This window comes from Indicator indicator, chromosome 27 (genome assembly GCF_027791375.1).
Source record: "Indicator indicator isolate 239-I01 chromosome 27, UM_Iind_1.1, whole genome shotgun sequence".
In the NCBI taxonomy this organism is placed as follows: domain Eukaryota; kingdom Metazoa; phylum Chordata; class Aves; order Piciformes; family Indicatoridae; genus Indicator; species Indicator indicator.
In genome coordinates this window covers 12,028,935-12,053,681 of record NC_072036.1, presented here as the reverse complement: position 1 = coordinate 12,053,681, position 24,747 = coordinate 12,028,935, and the positions used below count along the sequence as shown (strand labels likewise).

Genomic DNA, 24,747 nt, shown 5'->3' with positions numbered 1-24,747 from the left:
AAAGATGTGAAGGGTGGTGTTGGGAGGATGGAGCCAGGCTCTGCTCAGTGATGTCCAGTGACAGGACAAGGGGCACTGGGTACAAGCTGGAGCAGAGGAGGTGCTACCGGAACAGGAGGGAAAACTTTTTCACTGTGAGGGTGACAGAGCCCTGAAGCAGGCTGCCCAGAGAGGTTGTGGAGTCTCCTTCTCTGGTGAGACTCACCTGGATGTGTTCCTGTGTGACCTGCCCTGGGTGATTCTGCTCTGGCAAGGGGAGTTGGACTGGCCATTTTGTCCTCAGCTATTGATTTCATTACAAAGAAGATGTAACCTATAATAAATAAATAAACAAATTCAGAACTACCCATGGAAATTTGGGAAGTTTGAACAAGGAAGATTTTTTTTTTAATTATTATTATTTTTAAATTCTCAAGTAGTGCTAAGGAAACAGAGAGCTGAGCCAAATGCAGTGCCTGCTGTAGGCATTTCTGCTGCCTTCCCTTCCCCTCCTCCATCTTGTTTTCCTTTTTCACAAGTTTTCTGGTTGTGCTCTCTCTTGACCTGACTAAGTGAGCTTGTGGCACACAGCTCAGAGGTACAAGCAGAGAATGCCACTGCTGGATTGAAACGAGTGCACAAATGGGGAGTAAGCCTGCAAAGGCAGCAGAAGGGAAGAGAAGATCTGCTGGTTTAGCTGTAAAATAATGCAGCAGTATGGAGCCAGGGCTTGGAGGGTTTGTACAGAGTGTTCAGCATTTAATATTGAAAGAAAGAGCACAGCAATCTGTTAAACATCCCTAAATAGATCTCCTTGCATTCTGGTTTTCTGTTGTGATGTTATCACAATTCAGAAGAAATAAGAATAGTTAAAAGCACTCAATCTAAAACAACAAGACTGAAATAGATTGATTATTCCCTTTCCACTTTCCTGTTTCAAACAAGTTTCCCTAAGATGGACCCTTGAAAGCCACAGTTTCAATATCCATTGGTCCTTACAAATACCTTTTTATTTATTCCTAAGAAAATTCCATCTCTGAGCAGTGCATAAATACACTTTGGCATTCTGAAGTTGAGCTTAATTTAATAATGATCTTTTAAAACCTTATACTAACAGATTTAACTATTTCATGGCATTGGTATCCTGGGTTCAGTCTTCTGGAGAACAGTGTCATCAGTTACAGAATATATGCAGCAAATCCTTGTGCTTTGGCAATAAATTCTGCTTCTCTCTGGTTAGTTGAGCAGACAATGAAGCTATTTAAAAGCATTTTAAAAAGTGCTTCTTTAAGCAAATATGGTAAACATACATTCCTCTTACCCTTACATCTTCAAAGTCCTGCCAGTGGTTGGTTTGATTTTCATCTTGCCTTTGACAGGGTTTTGGTTTTAGCCACCACCATTTGTTACTGGTGTCAGACACCTGAGTGCCAGGGAACACATTCTGCAGTTGGTGTTACATTTCCATGTTTATCAGTACCGCGAGGGGAGGAATTCCAGTTTGTGCAAGTATCTGACTGTAGAATCTCCTGAATGCTGTGTTCAGGGACTTCAAACAGTCTTGTCAGAGAAAATCCAGGTTGCATTCATTTGCTCTTTTTTTTTCTTTCTTTTTTTTTTCCCCCCATGCCTGTGGCTCTGCTTTTTACATGTCTGTGGATTCAGTTTCTTGGCAACTGCTTGTTGATTATATTAAAAAGTTGTGCAGAGATTTCCTCAGGATACGGAAACAAGGAGGACTGCTGCTGAGCTGTGCTCACAGATAGCAGGGTACAGGTTCTTGCTGAAATTGTCTCGGGCCAGCTAAACATAATTGCTACAAACACCTGCCTGATGGGGAGCGGGAAGCCTCCCTTATTAGCTGAAGCAGAGTTACTCACTTGGTGGGCTTTAAGATTCCATCTAGTGATAAATAAAGCAGGGTCAGGAGCAGGCTGAGGCTGTGGAACGTGATCCTCCTCCCAGGAACCACTACTGCAGCAGGCACATCTGGCAGGAGGATGCAGACCTAGTGGCATTGCTCCAGTCAGCAGCCGGAGCACAGCTTTCTCTGGCTTTTGGTGAACGGGGCAGAGGTGGGGAAGGAAATAATGTTGCCAGATGGATGTTAAATTATGCTGTTGCCACCTTGCTTGGGAGCCAGGGACTGATGCCCAGACTGTTTAATTAACAATATGTACGTAGCCTGAGAAACAGAGGGATGGAGAGGCTCCAGGAGAGGCTTAAGGAATGGGTGGATGTGTGGCTGCCAGCAGATGTAGTCAGGAGCTCCTGAATCACAGTGGTTGTGGTCACAGTGACATTTTAGTAGCCCAAAAAGTTTGTTGACTTTATTTCTTATTATGTCCTCACCTGTCTGTTGGGTATAATAGATCACATAGATTTGTTCCCTTTCCAAAAGGATTAGGACATAGTAGATTTTTTTCAAAGCTGGGTAGGTAAACCCATGCAGGGATTAACTTGTACCTGATTTTAAGGACAGATCTACCCTGTGCAAGTGGGATAGAGACATTTGGCAGCAGTGTGGCTTCACGTTGGCTTGAGCCACAGGTGAAAGTGTCCTGAGCTGTGTGCTGATGGCTGTGAGCGACTGAAGGGCTTGTGCCATGTGGGAGGTAACAGCAATTCTCTGAGCACACGTGCAGATGCCATGTGTGGATGCACTGACTCATGTTAATGTAATTACCTCATTGTAATTGAGTTAAGTACAATTGATTTAACAGTAGTGAAGATGAGCCCACAGTTACAGTCTAAAAAGTGACTTCATATTTGATTGTCAGAATTAATGAGTCTTGCAGGGGGCTGAAATGTCTCTTCATAACACTGAATGAAGAGCGTGCTTAACTTTAGTCCCAGCCTGAGTGGAACATGCCCAGGATGGTCATTTTTGTTTTCTTGCATTTATTTTCCAAATCCTGGTGGAGCCTGTCCATAATTTATCCAGCTTTGGCAGAATGGGAGGGCTCAGCAGTCGTGCACAGCACTGCTCTGTTTGAGCTGTTCTGGAGGCTGAGTTGCAATGCTGGGCTAGAAATCATTTTTCTTGCCACTTAATGACTTTTGGAGGGGTTCTTGTGGCAATAATTTTTAAAGCCCTGAGGTTCAGTGCTCTGCAAGCTTGATTTGTTGTCAGAGATGTTTGGTTTGGTTTTTGAATTCCTGCTTTATGTTCTTTCCTAGTTACTATGAAGCTCAGCTACTTCTCCAGACATACTCCAACAGCAGTTGCTGTCTGATTTAGCATTAATTAATTCATCATTTATTAATCCATGCTTTGGGAGGCAATGGATGTGTAAACATGAGAAAGGAGTTAAAAGCAAAATTAGTATCTTGATTGTATTGTATCAGATACGAATTATATCAGTTGCGTATGTTAATACAAACAGATTTACTTCCCAGTGAAGTGGTTAGTTGGTTTTGCTTGGTTGGGGTTTTTTTCACTTTGAAAATATTTTCATTTTAGTTCAGAAATCTCTGCTGGTCTTTGTAGTTATTGAGAGAAAGATTTTGGCACAAATTCCAAATGTTCCGTGAAGAACTCATTTGTGTCCCTCTGACTTCTGTCCATAGGGTGTGACTAATGAAACATCCCACAAAGAAAAATATTTTGAAATGACTATTACTTACTGAACTTCATTTATCTTTAAAGGTTGGTGTTTTGTTTGGGTTTTTTTTGTGGCTGGTACACTCAGGATCTGATCTGACATCAAACCTTAGCCCATCGAGGCTGGCTGCCTCTGAAGGAGCAATGCTGCCTGCTGTACTCTTTCTACCCTGGCCCAGGCTCCAGCATGAGTCAGCCCAGCAAGCCAAACCTGTTGTAAGACCAAACCAAACAAACTGCCCCCAAACCCCAGCCTTTTTTGTGTGATTAATTTTGTGCTGGCATTGCTATCTAAACTAGTGATGACTCGGGTGAAAGCCAAACCTTGTACATGAGGTGGAGGAAGGAATCTGCATCTACAGCTGGGGAGAGAAGGGAGCTGCTCCCTTTTCCTGAAAAGCCTGTAATTTAAATTAAAAATGACATGAACAAGTTTATCTGAGTAATTCTAATATGTTAGGTTTGTTGCCATTGCAGAAATACTTGGTTTCTGCAGATAGGATACTCTCTGTATCTACCTGAAGATGTCCAGGCCTTTGTCCACACATTGTTAAGAATTCAGTGAGATATTGTAAGCTCAAGCTGCAGTTTTAAGAGCCAGGTATTTTTCTTTTACCAGCAGCTCATTTGTAATGTTTTGGGTTGCCTTGGTTAGTTGGTTGGTTTAACTAATTCTTGCATCTTCAGCTCTTCCTAGTTGCAGGAGGGAAGCTTGAGGTCTTGAATCTGTGGAGCATCTCCTAGCTCTGTGTTTGTTTTTATGGTGTCTGTGCTGTGCAGTTAAATGTCCTAACTCTGTCAGGAGCTGTCCCTTCCCTCTCTTTGAAAGTTTTTTTTCTCATGCTTTTTGTTAGCCTTAGGGGCTTCATTCCCTGGAAACAATGAGAATGGTTAATCAAGGTAATTTGTGTTGGAAAACCACCCCAAACGATCTGACTTTCATTTTGTGGTGTTCTGACTGTTTTCTTGTTAACATTTCTGGTTTCTTGTCTCAGAAATACCTTGCCTCTCTACATAGCAGACATTTAGGAATCTGAAGAATATTCTTGTGTCCACAGCACAAAACCAGCCATAAGGAATCCCACATAGCATAGGAATTGCAGGAGCTTCACAGGTGACCAACCCTGAACACAATCTTAACGCTTTCCTTGCATTCCTAAAATACTCATTCACATGCCATGGAAGTGCTCTGGGAGGTGCAGCAGGACTCTGTAGCTGTAGGGAAGAGCTGGTTTGCTAATGTGTCCTTAAGAGCCAATGAATGTGGGGGGTGTGATGAAGAAAGTGAGATAGATTAAGTAAGATTGGTCTGAAAGTGATCTACATGAGTTCACCTGAGCCAGCTGTAGGAAGGTCTCCTCTTGCTCTGTGTTGGTTTGGGGTTTTTCCCTGTCTCTGCTCACAAGCACACGCTGCTCATGAGCAGACATGCACTGGGCAGACATGGTCCTGCAGACTACATCACTTACCTGTCTTGGAAGAGGCAGTTGTTTGTCTGTCACAGCTGTTCTGGGCAGGTTTTTCCCCAGGGTGTTGAAGCTTGGAGTGGCTGCGACTGTCTCAGTGCCTGATTGCGCTGCTGCACAGCCTGCCAAACCTTCCCGCAGTGCTCTATGCAGCCTCATGCGCACTCTTGGATAATTTATCACTGTGTTCCCAGCTAGCTGAGGCAGGCAGGTCTGCTCCCCACTCATCCCTGAGTACCCCTGTGCAAGCCTAGGGCTCCCAGGCCTCCTCTCCTATGGCAAGAAAGGGATGTGCAATCTCTTTCTTCTCATTGTGTGGAGCCTGGATGACCCCCGACAACCAGTGGATCCTGCTTGTCTCCTTTCTTATCTGCAGCAGTTTTGAGTCTCCACCTAAAGGTGGAGATTGTGAGTGAGTCAGCACAATCTGACTTGGTTTAAAACCAAGTGAGCATCTTCTCCAGGTGTCCATGTGTGGTGGAAGCAGAGCACAGCACCTACTCTGTGTGCTCTCCACTGGTATTTCCATCTTCTATAATTCTCTGATACAGTGCTTTCAGGGACCTGATTAAGGTGGGACATGAGCAGCCTTTCAGGCAGGACTGCTGCTCATGTTGATGACAGTCTGCTGCTGCCACTGTATTTTTGGGAGGTGGTGTGGCATTTGGGGCATTACAGAGGACAGTAGAAACAAATCTTCTCTGAGGATTCTCTGTGTTCCTACTAAAGGTTTTCCAGTTCATTTGCCATCTTCAAACTCCATGTTTACCAAAAGCTGAGTAATTCCCACACATGGAGAGTTTTTCAGGTTTTGCTGACGAGTTTACTTCACTGTACCTCCAGCTTCACTGCATCTCCACAGCTATTTGTAGCTGTAACTGAGAGCCAAAGGCTGCACAAATGGATATGGAGCCATGCTGATGTCAATCTCCTGGGAGTCATTAGAGTTCATTTAACCAGAGCTTGAGTAGTTCCTCAATAGCTTTCCTTCTCTGCTGCTTCTCCTGGTTCTGCTTGCTTCCCCTCCCAGTGGGCTGCCTCTGCGGAAGCTGCTGGTGCAAGGACTGCTGGACACATGAACCCAGAGTCAGTACTGCCTGGAGAAAGCCTCAGTGGTTAAACACTGTAGCATCCTGTTTCTCTGCAGGATAACATGTACAGGAGGCATTGCCAGAACTCAAGTTACTGGCAAGTAATTTTTTTTTCTGCCAGCAAGAGTTTTCTAGCTAACCTTTTATTATACTTGGTAATGGGCACCTTGTGTGGCCCAGTGTTTAATTTGGCCTCTGTTTGATTTATGTATTTGATCAAGCTAGGTTATGGAGCTGGCTTTAAATTACACATGCATTTGCACATGCACACACATGCACATGCACAGGTATATAAGCTGTGATAAGGGAAAACAGATTTTTTGCAGTCAAGGAAGGGAAAAAACTTAGAAATACTTCAGCTGAAGTTGCACATAAAGCTGCAAGTCCAACCCCTTTTGATTCCTCTCACTTTGATTTGTGCTCACTTGCTTTTATGATCACCCACCATAATGTGTTGTGCTTTCAGCTACAAATGACTGCATCCTACAGAGCAGCCAGAAAATAAATGTTGGTTTCAATGTGCTCATAAGGTACTGAGAGGAGTCTAAATAAAGAAATAATAGAGAGAATTTCTGGTTTGCCACAACTCAGCTGTGGTTCTTGCATTGCAGTCACCGTGTGATGTACCTCTGGTTTTAGCCTCTAGAGTTTTCTCTTTTCAAACAGTCCAATAAAAATGTAGCCTGGAATTTGTTTACTTCTGGTATTAAAAGCAAACAGCTTGGGGAGCAGGCAGCTTTTATTGGACCTGTAAAGGAGTAATAGAGATGGCAGGGATTTCAGGCTGCATTTTGTTTATCATGGGTTTCAGGTTTTTTTGAGGGTGTGGGGAGAGGAGGGTTGGCACCTTTCACTGGTGTTAGGCAGGCTGTGAGCCCAGACTGCTGCATTAAGGCAGCAAAAGAAGACTGAGTGGAAACAGAAATATGTTGTAGTGAAAAAACCAAAACAAAAATCAGGTTTTATACAATTCTGGTTGTTTGTTGGGTTTTTTTGTTTTGTTTCGTTTTTCTCTCCCACATGAAGTATAATGTTATGAGGAAGAAAAGCCTTCAGCCAGAACAGAGAGGAATAAAATCATTACCTATAGGACTGGTTTAATGTTCCTACAGATAGGTATAATAGAAATAAGCTTGTCAGAAGTGACTACTGCAAAGCCAGCATCCCTGTAGCACCTTGGCCTGGAAAGGCTGTTTGGAAGAGAAGATTCCTGTTGTTTGTGCTCCCTTTGTCATCCAGGATCCGTACCTCCAACAGGCAGTGGAAACCTGAGCGTGCACGAGTGCCCTGTGAAACAACATGCTTGTAGCATTGACAGGACAGGGGAGAGCCCATGGCTCAAGGGATGATATCAAAAAGCTCTTGCTGGGTGATGCAGCCAGACCATAACCATGTGTTTAGAAGGCCTGATTGCTCCAGTGGAATGTTTGCCCTGCACCAGAACTACCCACCTGCCTGCAGTCCATAAGGAGATGTCTGGCATGTCTGAGGTATAAGCAGCCCACAGGAGAATCAACAACAGGCTCGTCCTTCTGGCTCTGCTCTCCCCCATGACTGCTGAAGGGAGCTGTGCCGCAGATTGTCCTTAAGGGACCCTCTTTGTGTCTTCCTGCTGCAGCTGGTCTGACCCTCTTTCAGGAGGCCTGGCAAACATTGGCATTCCTGGGCAGAGCATGCTAAAAGAAGGGCATACAAATGACAGATTGGGTAGTGGAGTCTTCAATAATATTTCAGTAGTCTTGTCTTGTGTAATCTGAGCAGAAGCCAGCATCACTGTCATCTGATGAATGCAGTGCCATGTGTGATTCCAGTTTCACAGCCACCTCCTCAGCTATCACAACCAGAGCAGTAAGAGACTGTTTTAAAAGTAAAGCTTTTAAAGCATCTCTGGGTCCTTCCCTGGCACCTATGCTCAGAAATTTAAACAGTCTGTCTTTCAGAGTTAAAATCCTTTGTCCTCTTCCATAAAAAATAACTTTATTGTGCCTTCTGTTTGCTTTGGAAGGGTTTTTGGTCTAAGTGTGGTTTTCTCATTTGTATCCCTAAACTCACAAGTGTTTCATGGAAACCTGGTATGTCCTTTGTAACAGGGCATAGCTAATGCTTTGATAACAGAAGTGGCTCCAAACCAGCCCTTTCTGTCAGCTGTTAAAATGCAACTGTTTAGAGAATTGGGTCACAGTATGTTGCAGGTTAAGGGAAATTAAGAGCTAAAGTTACAAATTAAATACTCTCCCAAACAATAATTTAAAGGTGCTGGGAAGTTCAAGCTACTTTCTGAATCATCCGGACTATCTCCTTTTACTGCTGTGTATTTCTAAACCCACTTTAATTTGAAGTCACACGCTCATTTCCTGTTATGTCCAGACCGGCAGATATTTATTACTAGTTTCACTGCTCTTTATTACCTTACCTGTCAAATACTTAGATGATTTGCCCCTCCCTTTCCTCTAAAACAAGTGGTAAAGGTTGGAAGTGTAAAAGAACCTTGTGCTCATTCTTCCTCCATGACAAAAGTGTCCTTTTACCCAACTATCTGAATATCTAATCAACATTGGTTATTTGATAAAATTGTATCTAATCAAGATTGATTTTTAGTAAACAAATATTCTAACCAGTATTGTATTTTGTGTGTTTCACTTCTATCTTTGCAATTGAAATAAACTGAATTAAAAAAAAAAAAAAGGCAGTAAATGTAGGTTTCTGACCTGCAAATGCTGTAGCAGTGTTGATGGTGACCCCTTGCCTTCTTCTATGGTTTGGGCAGGACCTTGCACAGTGCAACATGAGGCCTCAGTGGGAACCAAGGACATCTGTACCATTAAAGTGAGCACAATGTTTGCCCAAAAGCTTGTAGTTCAGGAGAGGTTCTTGTAATGGATTCTTATCTTGGCATTGCTTAGGGCACAGTTACTCCCAGCTGGCTGAAGTATCATCTGTGCTCACTTAGTTCCTTGCTCCCTGGCTCACAGTAGCTTTCAAGCAGGCAGCTTGCTTCTCTCTGAAGAATTAGAAGAGGTCATTGAAGCATGGAGAGGTTTGGCACTAATGCAGCTTTTCAGAAAGCATTCTGCACAGCAGGGATCTTGGGTTTCTGAGGTGAGGACCTGTGAATTCGCAGTTGTGGCACTGTGCTGGCCTGGCAGGCTCCGTTTCTCAGCCCAGGGATTGAGTGAAGTGGTTGTGGGGTGGTATGGGAACAGCTCCTTGGCCTCTAGCCTATGGGTAGCTGTGACCCAGCAGAGGAGAAGGAGAGGAAAAAGGAGGTAGTGTCAGGGATGGACCACTAGCACAGCTCAGGTCAGGACAGGGCTGTAAACTCTCCTTCCACTTCCACTACTTGATCTGTTCCTGTGCCTTCACAGCCTGGCGAGAGGTGAGTTGGCTCTTCTTGTGGCTTGGAGAACCTGTAGCCACTCTGCGAGACGCTTCATTTCCACGGATCAATTTTAGCTTGAATTCTCAGCCAGGCTATTGCTCCAGCCCATTCCTCATAGGCTACCACCCCTGGTCCTCATCATGGCCCAATCCTTCCACCATCCTGTTTCTTGCCCCTTGAGAAAGCCAAGCTGCTGAGTCGCAGCACAATTCAAACACCATCCTCTCGCTGAGCTCCATCCTTCCCACCCTACAGTCCTACCTCAGCTTACTGCTCACAAGATCCTTTCTGTCCTGGGTATGTAGGAGCCTGTTAGGTGGACAGGAAACCTTTACAAAGCTAAAACATCTCTTGGCACAGGGGACTGTCATTCCCCTACATGGAGGAGCACAGAAACAAAGACATCTTAGGGCAGGTGTGGAAAACAGAGGTGCTGCAGCTGCTTCTGCAAATGTGGCTAATGACACCAGAAAGATGTAGTAAATCTGGAGGACACTGTGGTTTAGTTTTAGGTGAAACAACTCAGTAGTAGACTGTGCTTTCTACCAGAGGATGTTTTCAGTGCTTGAGAAAAGCAGCAAGCTGTGTGAGTTGTACATTACACCTTCCCGTGCACTTCCACCTGTCTTATGGCAGGCAATAGTTTTCTTACCAAAGAGTAATTCAGAACAGAAGTGTCGTAGTTGTCTTGGACTTGGAAGGACTTGCTGACCTTATAGAAACCCTGATTGTCTAAAACACAAAGCCAAAACATGAACTGGGTTCATTTGGTTTATGTTCAATGGGATGTTAAAAGATCAGCAACATTTTAAGGAGAACAATTATTAAATGAGGAGAACTTGCTAGTGATCAGAGGTGAGCTGAAGTGCTGGAGGCTTATGTGGAGAAAAGGTTCAACTTGAATCCCAAGTAAAGGAAATGGATAATTGTGGGAAAATCCCTAATCCTTCTAGCAGAGAGCCTTCTCCTGGGAGAGATATTGGTAGAGAAAAGGAAATGCAAAAGGAAGGAGGAGTAGATTGTGAAAGGAAGCCACTTCTTAGAAGTTGTGGTGGAACAAGGACTGGAAGTATTAAGCTGGGTTAGAGTTTATTGAAAGCTCTTCATAGTTAAAGCATTTAGTAAAAGTTTCTTTAGACAGACAAATAAATTGAGAAAGGAGAAATCCTTCTGCTGTGGTGGTTTGGAAGTAGACAGAGCAAGCCTTTTGTTCAAGGGCTGCAGGAATACCTGTGCATGCTTCTGGGGAAGCAGAGTAACAAGTGTGGGGACAGTGACAGGATGACAGAAGGTCATGAGCATGACTAGGGTCAAGGTGAAAATTTAAGACCCAAGCAAATTCTGAGTGAATCAGGATGTGAAACTGCTGTGTGCCCGCTGTGCTGTGGATACTACCTACCTACCAGTCCTTTCCCTACTCCAAGGTTCCTCACAGCAGCTCACCCCATCTAACAAACATTGTATAGATGTGCTGTGGTTCCTCATTGCCAAAGAGCTGAAATGCAACTCTTAGGGAAATGAAGTAATTTAAAGCTATGTTTTTGAAGTTAATTTGTATTCTGTTGAGCTTTACAAACTACATTTGTAATACTGTGAGGTTTTACATAAAATAGTAAGGAACACCTTCTCTTGCCCTTTCCATACTGTGTGCCCTGGAGCTGATCGAACCTTTCTGTGAACAGATTTAGCTCGCTGGAAAAACAAAAATCTGTCCCTGTTTCCTCTTCCTTTTATCCTCTCCCCAACACACACTTTTTAAACTGAGTTTGTTTCCTGTCAGATTAGTCAGTTAAATTGGCTTATGGGGAGGACCCAGACTTGCTAGATTTGGCACAAGATAAGCCTGGAGGAGCAGGAAAAAGCCCATGAGGTCAGCAGGAGCAATGGCAAGATGTCTTGAGGGTGCCTGGCCTTCCAGTTCTGGTACTGCAGCAGGGGTGCATGTTGCTCTGGGGAGAGGGTGGGAGGCTGTTGTTCAGTGGGGTGGATTTTTTTGGTGTGGTATTTTTGCATTCTGCTTGGAAAAATAATTTTCACAAACCTCCTAAGAAGAACTTTTGGTGGGCAGCAGAATTCCTTGCAACAGTGCTTGTGCCATGCAAGTGATTGCCTTGCAGTGCTTGTGCCATGCAAGTGATTGCTTAGCAGTGTTTCTAACATTTGCAGTGTCCAACAGTGAAATTCTCTGTTTGGCTTACTGCAGCTAAGAGCACTACTGTGGAGCCAGTGTAAATTGTTTGCTGTGTCCTCTTACTTGTGGTGTACTCAGAGGTTGCTGGCTCTTGATGGAACTCCATGAAGTTGTTTTGGAGAGAATTTCTTCAGGTTTTCAGGGTGGTTGGGCTTCAGGATATGCTTTCCTTCATGTCTGGATTTAATTGTAGATAATTTTGGAGGGAAAACTCTTTTCTTGCTTCGGGAAACGCGGCATGCTGGTGGCATCTGGTGATTGTACTGAGCAATCAATCAATCACCAGATAAAAAGAGGCAGAAATGAGAGATACAGAAAATAAATGACCTAAGCAGAATGCCACCAAATAACCTTTTTTTGCCCCCCTCCTTGGAAGAACCTGATGTCTGCAGCCCCAGTTGTTCACAACCCTGACTAGAAATGGCAAAGCTGTTGTGAGGAGGTGCTTGCAGGGCCCTTGTCCTCGCTATGTATTAATAAAAGTAATGCACACATATCAGAGGTCTCTGTAATGAGCCTTAATTCCAAACTTCCTTTCTTTTATAGAGATGTGGAAGCACTCCCTGACACTGCCCAGGGAGTGGGATTTTTCTTTGGGGACCATCTTGCTAATAATTTATATTCATTATGTGTGTGGGTTTTTCTTCTTTTTCTTTTTTCTTTTTTTTTTCTGTCATAGGAGGAAATGCTTTCCAAGGACTTGTCATCATTGATTTTTCTACTCTTTTTTTGTTTGTTTGTTTGTTTGGGGTTTTTTTGTTTTGTTTTGTTGCTGTTGTTGCTGATACTCTTTAGAAAGTTGTCAGCATTTTGGGCCAAGCCATTGCTTGTGGCAGAGATGAGAGGCTTTATAGTATAGGCAAAAATACCAAGAAATAATGGGACACTTAATAAAAAAGAGAGAGAGAGAAATAATAGGAAACTTTTTTAATTTTTTTTTTTTTAAAGAAGAAAGTAGAAGAGAAAGGAAAGAAATGGGGGGAAAGAAAAAAAGAAATGGCCCTGTGAAGTTAAAAGAAAAAAAGGGACAAAAAAGGCTCTAGCCTGAAATCACTGTATTGACTGCTGGTAAAAATAACAGTGAGGTCTTTGACAGCTGAAAGAGAGAGCAAGGAGGAAAAGCATGTTGCTTTTAAGTTGGGTTTTTTCCCTTTGTTGCTTGGCTGTGTGCCCATGCACCCCATTCAGGGCTCTAGAAATGCTTCGCTGACTTGAAACTCTGGCTGCTTTTAATTGTGTGGGTTTTATTTGTTTAAGTAATGTGAGGCAAATACTGAGCTAGGTCCTCTTAACATTAAATTATCAACTTTACAAGACTTTTTTTTTTTGGTCCACCTCTTCAGGCAAGTTAAGGAGGGATTCAGGTTTTAGATTTGTTTTGCTGGTTTCCAAATGCTATTTGGGTTTTTTTTCCTTCTCCTCTGTGGCTTTGGATTGTTGTTGCACCCTTAGAGAATCTTTTCCTGTGAGCTGGCTGATAGATTTAACACAATTAGTCAGCACCAAATCCATCTCTGACATTGAGAAGCTGCTGAGGTGTGTGCAAGGAGAGCACTGCAAGCTCTTGGAGCGGGTTTTTCAACATTTTCTGTTGTCTGAAGCGCTTGAAAAACAAACACGCAACAAATGTCCACTTGTATAAAGTGATTTGTGAAGGCATCACTCTGTTGCTTTAGCTTTAAAAATACTAAAAACCTCCTTTGTGTAAATCTGTGGTGCTTTGTTTGGAAATGAAAGCTCCCGTTGCTAGAAGTGAAATGAGAAAAAGAAACATTTTAGAGTCTTAGTTATGTCCTGCTTTAGAATCATAGAATGGTCTGGGTTGGAAGGGACCTCCAAAGGTCATCTAGTCCAGTGTAGTTGTGTTTTAAAGAAGTGCTTCTTCCTTTTGAAGCAGAAAACATAATGCAATGATCAGGTATCAGCCTCTTGGTATTTGTTTTAGAAGAGTGAAACTCAGAGAGGAAAAATGTGTAAGTCTTGCTGAGTCTTAATGATATCTTTCTTAGCCAAAGGTGTCCGTGCTGTGTCCAGAACTCCTGAGAGATATGGGCTTGTGTTTATCTGCTCGAGGCTGCCCTTGTGGTTAGCACCCATCTGTGCCCTCATGATTGTCTGCTTTGGGGATATTTACCTCTGTGTCCTACTTTGGGACAAAAATACATGTTCAGTTCTTCCCTTTTAACAAGATGTTCCCTGCTGGGGGATGGATTCATACCACAGAAACTTGGTTTTTTTTCAGTGGATGGGTGGTGCTGTCTTCTGGCATGTTCTGAACTTGGCAGTTTCATCCTTGTGGGCAAAGATCCCCTCATCCCTGTACAGACATTTCGAAGTGGAGGGCTTGCTTGAAAGAGTGTTGCCTTCCTGGCTGGTTTGTTTCAATGCATTTTGTAGAATTAGTGTCTTCCAGTTGGACTGCTGAGAAAATGTGCATATTTCCTTTTTTATACCTTGTATTTTCATTTCAAAAAGCAGCCAAGTCAGGGAATGGATTGTCTATTTCTTCTTCCATGTGTGTGTCCCCCTCCAATACCCTTCTTCCCTCCCCCGTTTTTCAATAGTGCTCAACCTCTCACCTAGAAAATCTTCACACTGTTTCAACATGTAGTCCTAGAGCTGCACAAGTGGATAAGCAAACCCAGCCTTTGTCCTAACCAGTGGAGCTGTGGTCCTGATTGTTTTGGCTGCTGGAAAAATCAGAAGCAACTGAGTCCCTCAGTCAGCCTGGCACTGATAGTGTCTTGTGTTATGCTGCTGGCTGCTGTCTGAGAGCTCAGCTGGTCCACTACTTGGGGTTTGGGAAGCCAAGGTGTGTGTGCTTCCACATGGTTTCATTAGAAAAAAAGAATTACCAATTATTTGATCATTTTTAGCTTAGTCTACTGGTTCTACTTTGCAGCAGTGTCCCTCTTTAGAAAGACAGGGAGAGATGACACAGGTACCCTGAGGTAACTCTACTGCAGAACCAGGAGCCAGAATCCTGTTCTCCCATCTCAGCAGGTGTGATTCAGCTCTGGAGTAAGATATTTGAATCCTGGAAAAGTCTAGGTTGGAAAGGACCTCTTGAGATCATCTGGTCCAGTCTGGCTGAAAGCAGAGCCTTGGATTAGGTTACTCCATGCACTGTTAAGCTGAGTCTTAGCTAATGGAATGATTCCACTTCTCTGGGTTTCTCTGTTTTAATTCTTGTAGTGAACTATAACTCTTAACTGTAATTCTTAGGGTGAACCTCCTCACATCTGGCTGGAGTTTCCCCTGAAACAGCTCAGACCTGCTGCAGAGGTTTTAAAGCATGCAGCATTTTCTCAGCTTCTTAACATCCACATCATTGAAAAGGAAAATGTTGTTTCAGTTTTGTTGATACTGCAAATAGGTTCCTGTTACTTGTTCAGTGTTGAGTGGTGTTTTCAGTGTATCCAGGACTATAATTTGTAATATCATCTGCTCTAGCTCAGGCAGAGATATCTGTTACTCAACCTGTGTGCATTCTAGGATGGCAGACAGGATTATTTGTCCTTTTGATAGCAGGACAGGATCTTTTTTTCTTTCCTTTTTGATTATGAATGTAAATATTGTTTTTTAAGGCAATGGTAACCAAGAGTATTTTTCCTATTTACAGAGCAAGCTTTACATGGAAGGATTTAGAAGCCTAAAAGAAGGAGAACCAGTGGAATTTACTTTTAAGAAATCTTCCAAAGGCCTTGAATCAATACGGGTAACAGGCCCTGGTGGGAGCCCCTGTTTAGGAAGTGAAAGACGACCCAAAGGGAAGACAGTACAAAAAAGAAAACCAAAGGGAGATAGGTAATTACCTTACTTTGCTATTCCCCTCCTTTTTTATTATCTTTTTTTGTTTTTCCTCTTTTGCAAATTTCTCTTGAAATTGTTTTCAGCCTTTCCTCAGCTGTTGAAAGCAAACCCTTCTGTGTGAATCTGGCTCAGTCATTTGGCTAAGCTTTATTAAACTGTGTCTGTACCACTACCCAAATCACCCACTTGATTTGCTTTTTGCTTGAGAAGGTTTTGCTGAATTTGAGGAAACCTTCAAAGGAATGTAAATGTCATTTGGAAAGCCCTGCTGTTAGACTGAGAGGTCAGCCTGAATAGAGGGGGAAATGATGTTGTGGTTAGGTGAGAAGCGTACCTGTTGAAGAGATTGCTGTGTGCAGTGGGTTCCTAAGCTGTGCACCAGGAGTTCTGTACAGATAAGCCTGATGCAGTCAGGGTAAGATGTATGCAATTTGATTGGTGATATTTGTACTCAGTGAAGAGAGCATCAGGTGTTTCCACAGGTGTTACTGCCTGGTTGTCCGAAGAACTGTTGGAATAACACTCTGCACATCTCAGGTTAGCCTTGGGAGCTGCAGTTCTTCACACACAGCAGTCTGATCTGTACTGCTTTGCTTTACTTTCTGCTGCTAATTGCTTGAAGAAGTTCTGTAATGCTCTTCTACAAAGCCACCTGCCCCTAGTTCTCTAAGGACAGCCTTCTTGTCCCAAAGCTTCTGTATTTAGGTCAGTCACCCTTTTCTCCTCATGGCATTGCCCAGCCCGGTAGCTGTAGTGACTGAGATCAAGGAGAACAGGTGGTTTTGGAAGAGTCCTAGGAGGAACATCCAACCAGCCATGTTCTGTAGGCCAACCTTGAGAAAGAGGAAATCCAGAAGCCTTTGCTGGCTACAGATGAACTCCACTTATCCTCACCTCTAGTAGAAGGCTTTTTTTTCCCCCTTCTCTCTTTTTTTTTTTTTTTTCTTTTTTTAAATTAAGGGCTGGAGACAGCATGGTAGTTGTCCCTCTTTCACCTTCTTTGGAAAAGCTAAAGGCCATGAACAAAATTTATTGCTGCTGTAACAGATCAGGGTCCATAACCACAAGGAGAGACTTTGTAAACTGGAGAAAGCTTTCTTTTTGATTGCTCATCTGTCCTTCCAGAGTTGTGTTGCATGCAATGGATGTGAAGAATCTTTTTGTTGTTGTTGTTCTTGGGGATTTTTCTTAATTATTTTTTGGGCTAGACTTTTGATACAGTTCTTATTTAAACCACTGGTTTTCTGTGGACTGTTATTGCTCACCTGTTTAGAGCATTGCTGTTACCATTGTTCAGTGGTGTTTCAGACTATGACAGCAAATAAAGGCCAGAGCCGTGAGGCTGTTGTCCTGTTTGTTGCACATGTGCATGAAGGAAGACTTCAGAAGCCTTCCAATTTAAATGGACAGGTTGTAAGTAGACAGGAAAAACCTACATATTGAAGGAGAGTGGGATTTGAACGAGTGCAGTTGTCTGCTTTGTGATTGCTGTCAGTGCTGTTGGCCACTTGGGCATCTTTTTCAGCCAGCCTGCCAGTCTGTGCTAGTACCAGGAGAGAAAAGGCTTCTGTGGTCCATGTAAAGCGAAGCTGTGGCTGCAAGCAGTCTGCAGACTTTAGGTTCCCAGAATGTGAAGCTATTGTAATATCTGTGTGCCTCACATATATGTTTCTGTCCTGAGTATCTGGAGTAATCTGGGATAGAGGGGAGGTTGTGAGAGACTCAACTGGGATTTGCATTTGACAGGTGCTGGGTTCAGAAGTGTTTTATGGCAGAGATGCAGAGTGGAGTGGCTGGTTTCTCTACCTCAGTAAGCCAGGGGATCAATTTGCAACACTTTACACTGCAGCAGGCTGTGGCTGCCTTTGTAGGAGTTCTTACCAGATGCCAAAAGCAGTGTATTTTGCTGAGCTTTGACAGTGAGCTGACACAAAAGCCTGCCATGCTGCTCTCTAGGAATGACTGCAGGCAGCTGATGCAGCGATAAAATGTTCTGAATTCACACCTTAATCACCTGCTTGCGAACTTGTAGACAAGGCTGAGAAATCTTGATTTAGAGTAGAATACATGGAATCATGAACCTAGCCCAGCATCTTAGAGTAAAGTTTGGAGGAGGGAAAAAAGAGGGAGGGGAAAAACAAAACAAAACAAAATTATTTTTTCTTTTTTGTTTGTTTTCTTTTGTTTTGTTTTGTTTAACCAAGCAATGTATGTGACCTAAAATGAAACCAGGCAAAGGACCATTTTTTTTTGTGTGTGTGTGATTATTTTTATGCATTTACATAGAGTTATCTTTGGGACTTAGAGGTATTATCCAGTATCTGTAAATACTCCTTGTAGGAGCTCCAAGTTGGGTACTTTCCAGCAGTGTGTATCTGCTTGGCTTGGCACTGGGAGCATTTCAGGGAGGGGGGCAACTCGGTTTTGAAGTATTTACACCAAAATGGAAGCCCAAAATAAAGCAAGAAGGAAGGGAGAAGAAGAAAATACTGAGACAATAAACCACCCAAACATACTTGCTTCCTTCCCATCAGCTGTGTCTTCTGGCAGGGTTGTTCACATGCTCCAAGCGAGGCAAATCTGTGTGCTAAAGCAAGAGCTGGCAGCCTGGTGGCAGTGATGTGGCTAAATGATAACCAAAGCTAATTTTCTTCATTGCAAGCTTGTATTAAGAGATGAGTAGAGCCTGAGTAAAGTTGTCTTAGTTTTCTGTGCAGTTAAGAAGATGCAGGCCCCAGATTTTCCTAGGGTTTATAATAAGAAATCCACTTGGATGCTAACATAGATCCTCTTCTGAAAATGGACAAGGGGCAGAAGCAGCCAGTAGAAAGGTGGTGTTTTGATGCAGCATTCTGAGGAGTGAAGCTGTCCCTGCACAGCAGGTGGGTAACTCAAGGTCTTGGAATGCAGAATGTTTTTCTTTAATCCAGTGTCTTCTCAGGCTTGTATTGTCTGAGTATTTCATCCTCTTTCATCAAGGGATGAGCATTTTCTCCTTTATAGTAAAGTTCCAGCACATATTTGAGATCTTTGTTCTGGGGTGCTGCTAAAGTCTTTGTTCTAGGGTGCTGCTAAGGTCTTTATTCTGGGGTGCTGCTAACTGCCCAGTGATCACACTGCAGTCTCACCTGTAGTAATGATTCCTCCTAACTGAAGGAATTTAAAAGCAGGAAAGAATGGAGAGTGTGGCTCAATTGAACAGAGATTCTGCATAACTTCAGTCGAGTGGATGTTAAAAGTATTTGAGGAACTAATCTATAAAACATCCTTTCTCTTTCTATGAGTTTTCCTAATTGGCATCTTCTTCACTCAGATCTTTCTTGCTGTGTCAATGACCTGCTCTCAGGACAAACTGCCGTTTTAGAAATGCACACAGCCTGTGTTCTCTTTTCCTACAAAAGTACCCAGTGTCAATCATTAAATCTGAAATCCCTTTTATTGTAGGGAAGCAGTTGCATTTCCTTGCTTTTCCTCACCTGTTTCACTCCAGCATCACCTAGCAAATGTACTAAAAGCACACAATAAATATCTAACACAAGGGAAAGTTTCTAACGGGGATTCCAGATGAGGGGAAGAATTTGCCGTATCTCCTGGCATGTTGGAAAAAAAAAAGACACCAAGAGCTTGAAAGTTGGAGAAAACTGAATTATGGCAGAGCTGCTAAATCAGATATTCCCAAAACGTTGCCTTTGATTTGCCACTGTTGATGAATCTGAAGCTCTTCAGAAGGATGAAAAGTTCTGGAGCCCTTTAACTTAAAATTAATAAAGTCTGTGCTGTAAGAGAACTCCAGATCACTACAGCTGTTTCTTTTATTAGCTGTGGCTTCATGTTTCTGTCCTTGACACTTAAAGATCAAACCTACCTAAATATGAATCATTTAAAAATGTGAATTTACTTCCACATCTTACTTTGTCAAGAAGCTCAGCGACTCATTATGTAAGAGGAATGTGTCATGGAGGTAGTCATCTCCGTGCTGGTGGTGCAGGCATGCTGCTGCTGTTCCCTCCTCACCCTCCCAAGTGCACCAACAGTGTGCTAGAGTACTTCTTGAGCAGGTAATAAGTAACAGGCTATGTTCTGAAGGCAGGCATGGCTTTGAGGGCACATCTGCACCAGGAAGGCAGGGTTATTTGTGTGTGGGGGGGAAAGTAGCAGTTAAAGCTCCCACTGCAGAGCCATGTGGCATCCTTCATCCAGAAGCAGCAGGACTGAGTGGGACTGTGCTGCTTCTGCTTCTGGTTATGAGAAGCTGTTCAGAAAAGAGGCAGTGGAGCTCAAACAGAAGTGCTCCTGTGATGTCCATGTTCCCTCAGGCAGGGTGACAGGAAGGTATTTCAAGGACAATGGATAGGAGAAATTTAGGAAGGAGCAGGAATATGAAAACACAAACAGAGATCAGGAAGGGGAGAGGGGAGAGAGGGGCTTGGAGAGTGGAGCACAGACCGTTGAAAATGGTGTCAAATGTGAGAAGCACAGAGTGCTCCCAATCTCCAGGTGATCACCTCAAAGCTGATAGGTCTGGCACTCTTCAGGGAGTGCAGAGAAGCCTGAATCCCCTCAAGCACAAGCAGGGATTGAATCAAAGTTTCCTCCATTTCCAAAGTTTGCTGCAAGTGAAGAGCTAATGCAAGAGAGGCTGAACTGTAGATGTGATGAAGACTGAGTTGATTACAGCAGATGTGGGAGGGATGATCTGAAATGGGACTTCTTGCAGCATTCTCCTTGTATTGTGTGTTCCTCATGTGCCAGGTGACAAACATGGCACATCCTGGAGTTTGTTTTGCAGAACCACCAAACGCTCCCAGCTGTAACAGTTCGGTTTGAGCTCTGGCTCTAATACTATAAATTTGGCACCTAGAATAAGGCTCCTTTGGATTTTGACTTGGACTTTGACTTTTTTTTCTTATGCTCCAGAATCCTGTGCATTTTGTTGAGACCAGTTAAAGCAGACAGTTTCATAGAGCCATTGCAAGGTCACTCATATTTGTAGTGCCTGAAGGGATCTTGGTGAAAACCCTGAAGTCTTCTGTGGTGTGGTCAAGATTTAGTTGGATTTAGTGGTGGGTCCAAGCTGTAGCAGCAGTATGCAAATGAGAAAAGGCTGTGGAGGAGAGCTCATGTATTGGTTTAGAAGCTGTTCCTGCAGTGTAAATGGTTCCCTTCTCTTTTGAATGCTGAATTTGTAGGGGATAGGTAGAAATTAGCCTGACCGCTCCTCTGGCTAGCAGCTGGGCTTGAGGATTTGAAGCAGGTTTTCATTCAAACTGTGACACTTGTGGGATGAGGATGAAGAGACTTGGTTTCATGGCTGAAATGGCACCTAGATGTGCAGCAGAGAACAAAGGTGGCCGGGCTGGAGGAGTGGTGAGCTGAGGCTGGCATTATTGATGGTGTGGAGGGAGCTGGATTTGCTCAGTAACAGACCTATGGAACAGCAAAGGATGAGAGAGCTGTGAAGGGTCACTATGAAATATGGGAGGGAGCTGAACAATTTCTTGCCTTTGATCTCCATTCATTTATAATCTGATTGGTGTGGAGTCTTCTGGCACTAGAGCTTTTACAATGAATGGTTGAAAGTACAAAAATGGAGTTAAGTTGTGCTGGTCCTGTGCTGAAGGAAGCTGCTTTGGAGCTTTACTCTTTTAGCTGTTGGGCAGTTGAAATGTTAAGCATTTAACTGACTTCAGACAGCTCTGAAAACAATAGCAAACTACAGACTGCTCTTATTTCATTGTCTGCAATTAATGTTGCAACAGCCTTTGCATCAAAGTTTAACCAGAGAGCTTTGATTCCCTGGGTGATAAATGGGTATCTTGTGGCCAGCATAAAAATGTGAAAACACTTCTGTGTTTCAAGTTCAGCTTCAGATTTGCTAGTGTTTAAAATCAGCACCTCTGCTTCTTCTTGTGCTGAATTAGTAATGTGAAGCAAAACAAAGTGTGTGTGTGTGTCTCTGTCTGTCTGTGTTACTTCTTCCATCAGTGGGAGGGAGTCATCAGTGGCTGGCAGCAGGATTTGAAGTTGTGTAAAGCCATTTATTTAGCTTTTCAAATGTCTTGTTTTATTTAGTCTTTCTCCTCAGCTAGTTGCTCTAAATCTTTCTAGTAAGTATAGGGGGGGGGGAAATCCCTTAATTTCCTGCTGACCAGGCTCATTCTTCCATGTTTTTGTGCTTTGATATATTTTTGGAGAATCCTGGTTAGCTGCTCACACAATAATTGCCAGGAGTCTGTGCCTACATCTCCTTTTAATAATTACTTTAAATGTCTTAAGCACTTTGGTTTTCTAACTCAGAGAAGGATCCAGAGTGTTTTAATTTACCTTTTTTTTTTTGTTTTTTTTTGTTAAATAGTTCAGTGGTATTTGATGTTATTAAACGTGGGAGTATCATTACTCACTCCACTTGGAGGATTTTTGTTCTTATGTACATTGTGGAAGGTGCAAATTTCACTTGGAGCTCAGAAATCACTTTACCAAACGGTTTGTTCTTCTTCCCCCTCCATTCCTAACTCCCTGCAGCCCCATAAAGTTATCTCTCTCTCCCTTTACAATCTCTACATTTCATTTATGCATAGAAAAGAAACAGCTGGCTTTTTTTTTTTTTTTTTTAATGAGAGCTGAATGCTCACTGAGCAAACAAGCTGCAATGAATATGTTGTATAGCTGATTGTGGCACGAAAATGAGGTAGAAGTCTCATTAATAACCACTAAAATTTATCTCAACTGGTGCTGGTTCATTTGCTGATTTCTCTAATTTCATACTTTTCACCTTTAGAAGAAAACAAATTGTGTTTAAAAATGCCTGTTGTAGAAAAAAAGCTATTTTGAGCTGTAGATACTAGAAACATTTGAAACATAACCTATCTGTGCTCAAAAGATGCTGACTCTTAATTCTCTCCTGTCAAGAGCTTTCCTTTTTTTATCTTTAAGGTTCAGTCATTATCCCATGTCAGTGCTCCTACAGGAATTAATTCATCCTGCTTAGATCCAATTTTTTTTTCTTGAATATTTGTGAATCTTTAACCTATCAACAAGTTTATATTTTTCTGCAGCCTGTGGACCTGGATTTTGGAATTTTGCTTTTTTAGTGGTTCTTTTGTGGCAGAGAAATCTCTCAGGCATGAATTGATAGTCCAGATCTTTTGAGGTCTGTCTGTGCTAACCTATGACCTCTGTTCTTAGGAGGTCAACATCTGAGGGCAGGAGATTAAGGCAGTTAAAAGATTGGAATGGGAACTGGAATGGAAAAATTAGCCAGCACATTTTGGGTGGAAAACATCAAAGTCATCAAACAATTTGCTTATTTTAAACTCAGTTTAAGGGTAACAAGCTAATTGTACTGTGTTTGTTGATGCAAGCAATTTATATTATTTGAGGACATTAACACTGAAGATTTTAATTTTTTAACTGGAGAAGCATCTTGCCTCTTCACTCTGCACACCCTCTGTGTGTGCTGCACGCTTGTGGGCAGCATTTGTAGGGTGAGAATTCAGGATCTGCTCATACTCCCTCCACAGAATTAGCTTTTATTTCTTCTAACCCAAGTCTTGTGGAGCCTGGACCTTGCTGGTGGTCTGCTGAAGACCTCTTGCTGTCGTTGGGGATCACAGGTACTCTCAGGACATAGGAAAAGTTATTCCTATATTAAAATTTCCTGGCTGCTTGGAAAAAAAAAAAACACCAAACCACAAAACCAAACCCCTTGTGTAAGCATTTCCTTTTTGTTACAGCTTTTTCAAGTGTGAACTCCTTTCCAATGCAAATTTGTCACCAAGGAATGGTCTTTCAATAGCTTATAAATTGATTTACAAGAAACCCCCAGCACTTGTCTGTTTGTTCTTGCCTGTCGTCGTTGGAAATTCATTAGTCTGTGTTTTTAGAAGAATGAGGGCTTCATCTTTCAGCTGTACAATTGCTTTCAAAGATGGTATCATCTAGGGGAAAAAAAAAAAAAAAGGCAGCACACCACCACCACCTTTCCACATCTGAAAATGAGCCAAACTGAAGGATTTGTGTAAGCAGTCACCTTCTTGTCTTGCTAGTTTCAAAGTGCAGCTAAAAGTGGCTTTAGGTCAGACGGGTTTCAGCGTGCAAAGCCACCTAGCAGGAGAGAAAACCCAAAGTTACAGCTAGCTCACAGCTCAGGCTCTGGTTAACAGTGGATTATGATACTTCTCCTATAGGGATGGCTACTGATTAAATGAAAGTGCTGTGAAATGCAGCTGAACTCAGGCAGCCAGCCCTCTGCCAGCCTCAGTCGAACCCCACCCGTGATTTTTGTTCCTTTGCTAGTCAAGGGTATGAGATTCACACCCCTCTGCAAGCTTTACAGCTTCCCAAACTGTTCCACTGAAAGCTTTTTTGCAGCTTTTAGCCACGGCTGGCACCTGAGGGGAAACTGAGCAATACCATCCCCATCATATCTTCCTCCTGCACGGAAGGAAAAGAAGGCAAAGCAGGAGGAGCTGTTGTTGACTGCAGCAGTCCATCAACTGTTCCCACGGACACAGCCACCCCTTTGTTTCCTTCCTGCCATTTCACTGGGGTGGCTGGAGAAGCTCTGCCAGCTGCAAGGGCTGTCCTGTGTCCCTGCTGGCACTGCCATGATGGGCTGTGACTCAGGAGTACCACAGGCATGGGGGAAGCAGAGTATTTGAAGGGGCAGGGTTGGAGATCTGTTCCCCATTTGAATTCTTGGGCTGAAATGGGGCAGTTCTGAATAACCGTTTTGTGCTTCCTTGCCTGTCAGCCCTGCCTGGGGTGGGATCAATGGATGGAGAGCACAGAACAGCATTGGTTACCCACTCATGAGGACATGGAATCGTTGGGGAGGAATAGAGGACTTGTTAATTAATAAAGGAAGCAAGTTAAGCAACTAGAAGGATAGTGTGACTGACTTGACTTCAGATGAATTCCTTGTTTGCCTAAGCCCTGTCCATACCTTCCCTCTGCTCTGTCTGTTTGGGTGGTAAACTTTCCAGTGCAGAACTGGTTCCTTTCCTAGCCTACACAACACTTCAAATCACTGCTGGGTTGTCTTTCAGCAGTCATTGTGGTTCCTGGCTATTTGGATTATTAGACAGCAGTGATATTCCCCCACATTTTCCAATCTGGAAGACCTGCTTCCCAGGATTTTTGTTGCATCTCTGTATCCTCCTGTTTTGCTATGTTTAATTCAAACACCCTCTCCCTGGGGTCTACCCTCACCCCACCCCTGCTTT

At 43.0% G+C, this 24,747-nt stretch overlaps 1 protein-coding gene across 1 annotated transcript in view; it reads left to right on the top strand.

Annotated features, from left to right (window-relative positions):
• LIN28B (lin-28 homolog B) overlaps positions 1–24,747 on the top strand; it is a 63,986-nt gene that overhangs the window by 22,548 nt on the left and 16,691 nt on the right. The window contains exon 3 of the mRNA XM_054393155.1: positions 15,333–15,517. Within this exon, the coding sequence (XP_054249130.1) occupies positions 15,333–15,517 (185 nt within the window). The remainder of the gene's footprint in view (positions 1–15,332; positions 15,518–24,747) is intronic.